This window comes from Hemiscyllium ocellatum, chromosome 7 (assembly GCF_020745735.1).
Source record: "Hemiscyllium ocellatum isolate sHemOce1 chromosome 7, sHemOce1.pat.X.cur, whole genome shotgun sequence".
NCBI classification, from domain to species: Eukaryota; Metazoa; Chordata; class Chondrichthyes; order Orectolobiformes; family Hemiscylliidae; genus Hemiscyllium; species Hemiscyllium ocellatum.
In genome coordinates this window covers 21,374,673-21,386,639 of record NC_083407.1, presented here as the reverse complement: position 1 = coordinate 21,386,639, position 11,967 = coordinate 21,374,673, and the positions used below count along the sequence as shown (strand labels likewise).

Genomic DNA, 11,967 nt, shown 5'->3' with positions numbered 1-11,967 from the left:
TAACCAGCTGTGCATCAGGGAAATATTAGTTATCCAATCAATGATTCATTGTCATATCCCAGCAAATGTTTTTCTTCAGAGAATTTACCAATTTTCCTTTGAAAGCCATGATTGGATTGGTCTTCTCCAACTTTTCATCTTGTACATTTCAGATCCTAACTATTACTACATAATTATTTTCCCATATTAAGTTTCCCTTATTCTTAAATCATCTTAAATCTGTCTCCTTTGAATTTTGACACTTTTGTCAAAGGGAACACTTTCAGCCTATTTGTTCTGTCCAAACAGTCATGATTTTGACCATATTAATTTAGCATCCTCAGAACCTTCTTTCTGCAAGGATTATTCTCCCAACCAATACAATCTATGTAGGGAAAAAAAAATTCCTTGTGATTCTCATATGTAGCTCAAATTATGCCTATAATTTCTTTCTTCTGGAAGTGGACAATTTGCAATTTGAAAATGACTTTACAAAAACAAGAACAAAGGTCAGTTATAACTTCCTCAAAAAATTGTCCCTTAACCAGGATTCTTCCTTAAATAACTAAGGTCCTTCCTGATCAGATTCCTTGTACAAAATCAAAAAGAAGAATTCTTGTCATGCCTTGCTTTTGGCTGACACTGCAATTCATTTTAAAACAGCCCCTACATTGTTGCAAAAGCATATCCCAGTTCTTCTCATCCTCAGATTCTCCATTATGCAGAAATAAGAGAATAGCCATGTTTTAGTCAGCTGAAATAAATAGCAAAACAAAAACACAGATTGCTGTTAAAAACCAAGTTTTACTATTATAAACAAAGCATAAGGTTAACTGTACATGCAGCAACTGGGTCACTATGTACAGGACCCAATCAAACCTCATTAAAATGTACAGAAGAATATTTCTTGAATCAAAAGAATCCAAGTACCAGCTAAAACTTAAAATTTAATAGAGAAAAAATTACAAAGTTATTAAATTTAATTACATATAGTTACAGCTGCCCCTCCAAAAATAAACTCACGGGTGGTACACTTAAATTACTAAGCACATTTTCTTTATTTTTGTAACAGAGCAATTAAGAGTCACAAATAAACTATTAAGTTCGTACCCAAATGAGACAATTCTTGTCAAGTCAAATTAAATTATATCCACAAAAATTTAGAAGGGAGTGAGTCAGACATAAAAAATTCTAAATCCCTAACCCCCCCCGCCCCAACCCAATTCCAAGTGACTGATCACTTTCTGATGTTGGTAGTATATCAGTCAATTCTTTACCTGCTGATATTCTAAAAAGCTAGATTTTATTTGCTGGTTATCAAAGACGCTATTAGCTATTTTTTGAAATGAATAAGGCCTTCTTAAAGCATACAGTAAGAAACTGCAAAAGCATAACTCCTTGTCACATCTTTCCAGTGTCAATAAAATTCAGTGAAGGTAACAAAAAAAAAGCCAATGAATAGGAAAACAAGCATACCTGGATTAAAAAGTAAATACCACGGGTGCCAGAAATCTGAAATAAAAACAGAAAATGCTGGAAACACTCAGCAGGTCAGTATATTTGGAGAGAAACAGGTGAAGTTTCAAATTGGTGCCCTATTGTCAGAATTGACGTATAGTAATCGAGTTGTGTTTGGAAACTTAGCTCTCTCCAGAAATACTGTCTGACCTGAAATTTCCAGCACTTTGTGCTTTTCATTAAATATATGCAGTACCAACTGTACTTATAGGCATTTTGAAAGCAAAAAAACTCAAATCAAAATGGGTCATAAAATTGCAATTAGAATTTTTTTCTGAATAACTATAATATGTACAGTCCCGATTGCAGGATCAGGCACAAGGTTTCACTTCGGAAATAAAAGCCTACAATTGACACTTATTGCAACATTAATAATCTGCAGCTTTTATCATATTGGCTCTCCTGCAGTTTTCTAATTACAATTTTTTTTTAAGAACGAAGATTGAACATAATTACAGCAGATTAGTTAATTATCGATTTATGAGATCCAAACAGCCCCAGAAAGCATTCTTTCCCCTTCTAGATACTTTACAGTGAATTGTGGAAATTGTAAGATAAGTACAACAGGAGGAATGACTCAAACTTTATTCTATACCATCTGTCACAATGGGAAAAGCTGTTCTCAAACACTTACTTATCCCATTCCTAACGCATATATTCAACACAGGGCAACATGTTATTCTTTAGTATGGTTTAAAACCTTTTAACTAGAAGCCCCAAGAGCAATTTTGAAATAAATAATTCTCAAATTAATCAAACTCAAATAGCCCACTTGAGTAAATATATTGCCCACACTTGCAAAAAGCTTGTTCATTTTAAACTCTGCACTAGAGATTCCCTTCCTACTCATTATTTTCTTAATTCGCCTGGGCTCCTGAATATAAAGTTAAGAATTCCGAATTTTATAAATCCAGCTTTGCTAAGATGCAATACTCTTAGAAGTTTTGCTACTAAAAACATCAATACTACCTAAAATTTAGATTAGTTCTGCAATATACTGTTTTCTTTTTTAAAATACACATTAACCTTGTGCCCAATCAAATGGCGTGATCTACAGCTGTAGTTAACAGTATTTAGAATTAAGTGTAGAAACCAGATGGTGATTTTGAGCAGAAAGCTTGGTGATGAATATTGGCTGGAGGGAAATGCAGTCCCAAATTATGGTAACATGTCAAAAAAGCTTTCAAACCACACTGAAATTTTCTAATATTGAGCTAACCCTAGAATTTGGACATTGGTACAGTCTTAAAAGTACAAACCATCACTGTTCAGTATCAAATATTTAAGTGAAGATAATAGCTCAGCCAGACACTCCTCATCAGATCTAACAGCCCAATTCAAAGATAAATCAAATCAACCAGTGTGCATTCTTATAAGCTCCATACACAAAGCAAAGACATTTAGGCTTAGCGTCTATGTATGAAATCAAATCACTTGATAATTCAGTCAGTAGTATATTGTAATATAAAGTGCCTGTAATTATTTCAGAAATGGAAATTTGCAAATTACTTCCAAATTTCAAAACAATATGGAAAACAATCCAAACACTAAACCTGTATGATTACAGTCAATAAGCAATAGAGAAATCAACCTCTACATTGTGAATTGGCACTGAACAGACAGTCTCAATAGTATTGCTCTTATTTACAATTTAAACACATTTTAACCTGTAAATTTTTTTTAATGGAAATGTTACAAACTTTTAAATTTTTTTTATACAAATGGTATGAAAAATATTTATCCTTAAAATCCAACAGTCATTACTCTACCGCTTGCAATTTTGCATGGTTGATAGATACATTCATGTTCATCATACAGCATGACAGAATAAAATGGATCAATTCACATGCCTCCTTCCTCATGGTATATCTAGTAAAAAAATAACACTGCAGTTATACACAACCAAGGAGACCAAAGGAAATAAAAGTAGTAAATGAGGCTTGTTACTACCAATTATTGGTTGTGCGTAGCTTAACCCTTTGTTCTCACCATCCCAATTGCTTATTTGTTTCACCAATCCTGACCAGATGAATGGGATTGCATTTCGCTGATGGTATGAATGGCATTCAACTCGACAGCATTATTTACAGCTGCACAGGGTACAACACGTTAATACACACGAGTACAGATGTGCAGATATTTAGACAAGGATAAATTAAACAGTCACTCATCCATTTTTATTCTCTGGCAAAAGTTTGTTTGCAATGGGATTCATACTGTTCATTGAGTGCATGCTTTCAGAGGTCTCAATCTCCTCTGGATCCTGCAGAGTCAAAAATATATTCATTCATCATTTAAAAAAAAATTAAGTGTCCTACTTCTTACTTTACGCCATAAAGGTTTTTGAAACAAAAATATGTGCAAAATTTAAGTATGAGAAAAGTAGTGGCGTGTTAAAATAAAACAAAAACTTTGCACAGCTCTTTCACATCCTACCTAACCTAGCATATCCGTATTTTTTCAAAGTTTCATTTTGATCGTTCATAAACGGTATATTTTGCTATTTCCTGTGCGTGACAATATCAACAATTTCTTTATCCAAAAGTGCCTTTTTCTTTAAAAAAAAAAGGCACGATCAGGATGCAGGCAATTAAATTATGTGTACTGTTACTAATCATTGGTGCCAAAAGCTCTGCAAGTGATTGCTGGGATACTGACTAGCAAAACTGCAACATCCATCAGCACTTCACAAGTCAGATATTGTTTATTTTACCAGCTTCTATTTGTGCTTTGTATCTTCCAGTACTTTGACTTAGTGTCTTACTATAAAAATTACCCTACAGCACCTCTCTTGTGCAGTTCTTTGGGTACAAATCTAGTGCTGATAACTGAAGTAAAATTAAAATAGTATAAGGCAAGCTTATACGTGGCACGATAGGGGAGGTGAGCACCCATCACCAAGTGCCTAAAAAAAATATGAAAGGAAAATTGCAGGCACACACCTTTCCCCATAACACTGCAGGATCAAACCTGTGGAGAAAGAGAACTAATATTTTTGGTGGCCTTAAAAATAACAGTAGAGTAAGATTTCACCACCTGGACTAGATATGAACTCAAGTCTTTGGAGTAGATTGTCCTAGCCAATGTGAGATGTGTAATCAGTAAACAGCACCCAGATTCTAATATCCTGCTAGGAAACGGGTGGTTAAGGCTAAATTTCCTAATAGAGTTATTTACATTTTGGGCTCCACTGCTTCATCATTGAAGCCCAAAACTCACCATAAATGTTACTGTTGGTTGAAACTCATTGAGAGTTTTTTTTCTCTAAAGTTATTTATTTATATCTATATGTATATAAAAGAATTATTTCTAATATAGGAATATTGGCACATAAGTGCAGAAAAAAAGCCAAGATTTTTGATCAGGAACAGAGGAGAATATGCATTGAGTGACTGCTGTAGTTTCATCATAAGTTAAAAAGCTGCACATCGAAATTTGAAAGTGAGACAATTTGGGTCAATTTGACTAATAAGTGCTCACTGAATCTTAATTTTTATTATAATCTACATTAATGAACACAATCTAGAGATGAGACTTTTATACGCACATTAGTCAAAGGCAGCGCGAACACTTGTTAATAAAAAGAAACAACAATTCCACTGCAGCACACATTTTCAAGTTCATGGATTCCTCTAAACGGTCAAGTAAAGATGGTCAAGTCAGATCATGAACAGAAAATGTATAACATTGAAGGTGGTCCTTCTGAATAAGTTCCCTTAGTTAAACCAGCCAGGAAGAGGACAAATTCATGGGCAGGTGAGGGAAAAATCACGTAGGTAGTTCTCCTTTTGGCACTACAGCGGAATCCAAAAGCCGATGATATCCCTGAACAAAACCGGAGCAGAGGACACGGCATTTCAGAAATTAGGGCAACTGTGTTCATTATAATTGCCGTCAGTATGATCACATAAGCAGAAACTACTTCTTTTTGAACATAAAGTGCAACAGTGCTTAGGTTCTCATTGTCCATGCTCCAGTTTGCCATCTTCAATCCTCCAATTCATATCAGGTCAGCATGTTGTTCAAGCACGTTATGACACTGTAAATGTACCCAGCAAATCAGTTTCAACAATAAGCAAGGACCTTATCCTTCGGCTAATTGTACAGTGTTGACTGCAATGGTTTCACAATGCCTTCTTCGTACACCCTCATAATAGCTTCACAAACAAACTTGTATTGACTCTGTGGGAAGGAAAAAAGGAAAGTTCAGTTGCTTATTTTCAATAATTTTACATTCAACAGAATGAAACCTATTTAATCAAAATTTTTTTTTATTGTTCAAGATGAGGTTTTCACAATTGGTAGCTTTGCACAAAATGAGTGAAGTCTTCTTGAGACACTGGGGGCCTTGTCTGCTGGTTGGAAAATTGTTAAACATAGAAACATAGAAGATAGGAACAGGAGGGGCCATTCGGCCCTTCAAGCCTGCTCTGCCATTCATCATGATCATGGCTGATCGTCAAACTCAACAGCATAATCCTGTTTTCTCCCCAAACCTTTTGATTTCAGTTGCCTCAAACGCTATATCTAACTGCCTCTTGAATACACTCAACAATTTGGCATTAATTACTTCTTGTGGTAATGAATTCCACAGGCTCACCATTCTTTCAGTGAAGAAATATATCCTCATCTCAGTCTTAAATGGTCTACCTCAGACTGTGAGCCCTAGTTCTGGACACACCCACCATTGGAAACATCCTCCCTGCATCTGCCCTTTCTCGTCCTGTTAGAATTTTATAAGTCTCTAAGAGTTCCCCCCAGTTCATTTTAATTCCAGCAAAAATAATCCTAACCTAGTCAATCTCTCCTCATAGTCTAGATTAGAGTGGTGCTGGAAAGGCACAGCAGGTCAGGCAGCATCCGAGGAGCAGGAAAATTGAAGTCTGCAGAGTGGAGAGATAATTGAGAGGAGGGTGGGGCTGGGATGAAGGTAGCTGAGAGTTATTCCTGTTATTGAGGAATAAGGTTGTAAAGTGCATTTTAGTTGTCTACTTCGGGACTTCAACTGGCAGGGTGCACACAGCAGGGTTGACCATATAATTTGGAAATTTGAATTCTAAAGCTGAGATCAATGGGTTTTTGGTTTTAGTTCTGTGAAGATGACTTGTAGTTAAAAATAAAATCAGAAAATCATTTGGAAGAGAAAGCTAAAGAGAGTCTTTTCAAGAAAGCATGTGACTTGACTTAAATCACTTCTCAGCTACCTGTGAAATGATTTAGTAAGTTAAGTTTTTTTGACTTACAAAGAAACAGATGGTCAAGGCCACCTGCAGGTAAAGTTTAGAAGGAAAGGTTATACAGATTGGGTATCATTTTCTATACGCCCAAAAACTGAAGACCTAAAAAATGAAGGTCTTTTCAAAAGTGGACCGACAGGAACCGTAGGCATGTTGTGTTCAGGCCTTTTGGAAAATAACTTCACCTGACCGAAATGACCTAAAAGTCAAGTTTCTTTCTCCCCCCAAAGGACCAAACTCAGCATGTCCATAGGTCCAGTTTGTTTCCCCAAAGGGCACAAATGGACTATAGTGGACCGAAAAACTCATTGGTTTTCAAATAAGGGGGATTCTTGACCTGTACCAGCAGAAGGACAGTTTTCATTTGTAATTTTAATTCAGGTTGGAAAAAAGTTTTTATTTTTATAAGCAGCACTCGAGGGTGAGGTTAGTTTGACAAGTTTTTAAATCAGTAAAGGAATCAAGGGTTATGGGGAAAAGGCAGGATCTAAATGAATGGTAGAGCAGACCCACTGTCTGTATGGCCTACTTCTGCTCCCGTATCTTATAGTCTTGGGAAAAAAAGACACCGAGTTAACCTGTCTGTCTTAGGAAAAGATGGAGATAATCACATCTGGTTAATGCATGGAGAGTTATCAAAAGGTAACACAACTGACAAGGTTGCAAGCAAGAAATTAAAGCATTAATAATAGGACTCATACTTCACTAGGAAAAGGATTGATTTTTCTTTGCTTATAATAAGATTTTCGTCATTTATATAAATGATTTGTATTTGAAAATAGGAGGTACAGTTAGTGAGTTTGCAGATGACACCAATATTGGATATGTGGTGGACAGCAAAGAAGATTACCTTAGAGTACAATGGGATCATGATCAGATGGGCCAATGGGCAGAGGAGTGGCAGATGCAGTTTAATTTAGCTAAATGTGAGGTGCTGCATTTTGGAAAGACAGATCAGGGCAGTACTTATTCAGTTAATTGTAAGGTGCTGAGGAGTATTACTGAACAAAGAGATCTTCCTTGAAAGTGGAGTCAAAGGTAGATAGGAAAATGAAGGCGACGTTTAGTATGCTTTGCTTTACTGGTCAGTGCACTGAGCGTAGGAGTTGGGAGGTCACATTGCGGCTGTACAGGACATTAGTTAGGCCATTTTTGGAATACTGAATTCAATCTGGTCTCCCTGCTATGGGGAAGATGTTGTTAAACTTGAAAGGGTTCAGAAAAGATCTACAAGAATGTGGCCAGGGTTGGAAGATTTGAGCTAAAGAGAGAGGCTGTCCAGTCTGGGGCTATTTTCCCTGGAGTGTCGGAAGCTGAGGGGTGACCTTATAGACATTTATAAAATCATGAGGGGTATGGATAGGATAAATAGAAAGGTTTTTTTTAAACGCAGTGTGGTGCATGCATGGAATGAGCTGCCAGAGGAAGTGGTGGAGGCTGATAGAATTGCAACATTTAAAAGGCATATAGGTGGGTGTATGAATAGCAAAGGTTTAAGAGGCAAATGGGGATGGATCTGCTTTCACTGTCTTTTAAGGACAGTAAAAGTTTCTTCTTAGCTTTGTGTTGAATGGGAAATTCCTTATTTTTAAAGGATAATTCCTAGTTATAAATTCTCTCACAAGAGAAGAACACCTTTTCCATACCTAATCTGTCAAGACCCCTCATCTTGTATGACAGAGTCATTATGGTCTCCTGTACAGAAAATGACTCTTCAGCCTGAAGAGTCTATGCTGGTCATGAACAATTAACATTGGATTTTCCAGCAACTGCTCCACAGAGTTCAATGTCCTAGCATCGCAAGTGCACTTTCAAAAACTTCTTAATTGTTGGGGGCTTCTGTCTCTACCACTCTTACAGGCAGGGAGTTCCAGATTTCCACCACTCTCTGGGTGGGAACATTCTTACTAACGAACCTTCATAATGCTAGGCCCTAACCTTAAATTTATGCTTCCTGTCCATGCCCCTCATAATGTTATATATTGCTGGTTTCATCCCATAGTCCAAGATGTGCAAGTTAGGTGGATTGACTATGCCTAATTGCCCATAGTATCAGGGATGTGTAGACGAGATGGATTAGCCATGAGAAATGTAGGGTTGTAGTGGTGGTGATTTTGGGGGGGGGGGGGGAGAGTTGCGAGTGGGAAGGAGGGTTTGTGGTGGTGGGGGCTACAAGTCAATGGGATGTTCTTCAGTGGGTCGGTGTGGATTTGATGGGTGACACGGTGACACAGTGGTTAGCACTACTGTCTCACAGCGCCAGAGACCCGGGTTCATCTTTCCCCCCTCAGGTGACTCTCTGTGTGGAGTTTGCACATTCTCCCTGTGTCTGTGTGGGTTTCCTCCGGGTGCTCCGGTTTCCTCCCACAATCCAAAAATGTGCAGGTCAGGTGAATTAGCCATGCTGAATTACTCGTAGTGTTAGGTGATGGGGTATATGTAGGGGAATGGGTCTGGGTAGGTTGCGCTTCGGCGGGTCGGCGTGGACTTGTTGGGCCGAAGGGCCTGTTTCCATACTGTAAGTAATCTAATCTAAAATGGCTTCTTTCCATTCTGTACAGATTCTCTTCTGTCAGTCTCCTCTGTTCCAAGGAAATCAACCTGTTTAACCAAATTCTCTTCACAGTAAAACCCTCCAGCCCAGGCAACATCCTGGTACATCTCCTGTGCATCTTTTCCAAAGCAAACACATTTCTCCAACAATGTCGATTCCAGAACTGCACACAATACTCTAGTTGTGGTCCAACCAGTTTTTTTATAGTTCCAATAAAATCTCCCAGCTCTGAAACATTTTGCCTCAGCTAATAAAGGTAAGTATCCCACTCTAAAAAAAAATTCATAGGATTTGGGCATTGCTAGGTGGAACAGCATTTACTGCCAATCTTTAATTGGCCCAAGGGCAGCTAAGAGTCGGTCACATTACTCCAGATCTGTAGTCACATGTGGGGCAGACCAGGTAAGGATGCCAGTGTCCCAGATGACAATCACCAACAGTTTCATATCATCATTAGACTCAATTCTGGAATTTAAAATCTAAATTCTACCATCTGCCATTACAAGATACAAGCCCGGATTCCCAAAACATTACCCAGGTCTCTGGATTAATATCTTCAAGGAGAAAGTGAGGTCTGCAGATGCTGGAGATCAGAGCCGAAAATGTGTTGCTGGAAAAGCGCAGCAGGTCAGGCAGCATCCAAGGAACAGGAAATTTGATGTTTTGGGCATTATCCCTTCATCAGGAATGAGGAAAGTGTGTCCAGCAGGCTAAGATAAAAGGTAGGGAGGAGGGACTTGGGGGAGGGGTGATGGAGATGTGATAGGTGGAAGGAGGTCAAGATGAGGGTGATAGGCCGGAGTGGGGTGGGGGCGGAGAGGTCAGGAAGAAGATTGCAGGTTGGGAGGGCGGTGCTGAGTTCGAGGGAATCGACTGAGACAAGGTGGGGGGAGGGGAAATGAGGAAACTGGAGAAATCTGAGTTCATCCCTTGTGGTTGGAGGGATCCCAGGCAGAAGATGAGGCGCTCTTCCTCCAACCATCGTGTTGTTATGTTCTAGCAGATGCGGCGGAATAGTCATGCGATAATGCCACCAGGTCACCGTCTCCCCGAGGCTTTCTTAGCCCCAACCAATTTACCACGTCCTGCTACATTAAAGGACTGATGGTTACGCACACCAAGATCACTCTGAACCTTGATGCTTCCCAAGATCCTATTGTGCGTTCAATGGCCTTGTTTATCCTGCCGATGAGTATCACCTCACACTAAGACAGATTGAATTCCATCTGACCAGGCCATCTACATCCTCCTGTAATCTCATGCTAACCTCCTCACTACTTACTATCCCACCAATTTTTGTATCATCTGTTAAAGTGACTGATCAACTTTCCTACATTCAAATCTAAATTGTTTGTTTTTAACCACAAACAGCAAAGGTTCCCTTAACAAAGACAGGCTGACTGTTCTTGATTACTTCCTGTGTCTCTAAGTGCAGATTAATTTTGCCCCTCAAAATTGCTTCCAATAGTTTTTCCACAACTTAGGTTGGACAGACTGGCCTGTACTTTCCTGATTTATCCCTTACTCCCTTCTTGAGTAACAGATTTTTCAATGGAGTCACCTCTTAATCTTCAAAACTCCAGTGGGGACAAGTTTAGCCTGTTCAACCCTTCTTCACAAAACAGTCCAGGTTTTAGTATAGTGAACTTTCTTTGAACTCTTTTCATAGTCTTAATTATTTACTGCATCTGCACACTAACCACTTGTGATTCAGGCGACAGGGCACCCAGATCCTTTTGCATCTTTGTTCGCTGCAATTTCTCACCAGTTAGATCATATACCTTTGCTATTCTGACTGCCAAAATTGTCAACTTCACAGCATATGCCATTTGACAGATATTTGCCACTGTCTTAATCTACATATGTCACTTTTCAGCTTCTTTACATCCTCTTCACAACTTACTACGTCCAACCAACTAATTTATAGAAGATGAGCCTCACGCACTGATCTCTGTACTCACCATTTGTCACATCTTACCAACCAGATGAACCATTTCTGCTTGTTTCCAGGCCAATCCTCAATTTATGCCAACCTTACGTCTGTACCATTAGCTTTTATTTTTTGCAATAACCTCTGAAGAAGCACCTCACCAAATGCCTTCTTGAAGTCCAAATATTGTACATCCTCTCACTTTTGCTTTATCCACAGCATATTACTTCTTTCAAGAACTCCAACAAATGTTCTGCAATTTCTTATCCAAACTACTGCACCTCCTGCTGCTTCTCCTCTTTTATGATTCTTCTTAAAAAAAACGTATCCCTCTGTGCAAACCTTCAATTGGCTCTCCTCTACTTCTTTGCTTTCATGCTCGTCATTGCCTAGACATTAGTGATGGACAATAAAAGCACTAAAAAAATCATGTTGTTGTTAAATTCTTCAGTTCTCTTGGTTTTTACATGATGGTTTGACTTTTAAAATACCACTCTGGCCTTTTATTGATGACAATTCATTCATGTGCTAATTACGTACTGGTGCTTGGCTTGGGTTATTCAAAAGAATACTCCTTTTGGCCTCTCTGCAAATTACTGTAAAGAATGGTTCCACATTCTTATACATTAAAACCAACACAATTTATAATAAATGAGAAATTGTGCACTAGTGCTAGAACTAGTTCTAAAATCTAACAAATAACTGCAATCCTGGCAAAATTAAGAGTTGTAGAGGCTAGTATGTCCATA

General features: G+C 38.3%; 1 protein-coding gene across 3 annotated transcripts in view; it reads right to left on the bottom strand.

The window, feature by feature from the left end:
- Nucleotides 1-763: 763 nt before the first annotated feature.
- The window catches only part of ptpn4a (protein tyrosine phosphatase non-receptor type 4a), a 439,903-nt gene continuing 428,699 nt past the window's right edge, over nucleotides 764-11,967 (bottom strand). For all 3 annotated transcript variants that reach the window (XM_060827024.1, XM_060827026.1, XM_060827025.1), the window contains one exon: nucleotides 764-5,679. In XM_060827024.1, coding sequence (XP_060683007.1) covers nucleotides 5,593-5,679 — 87 coding nt within the window. In that variant the 3' untranslated portion in view covers nucleotides 764-5,592. The remainder of the gene's footprint in view (nucleotides 5,680-11,967) is intronic.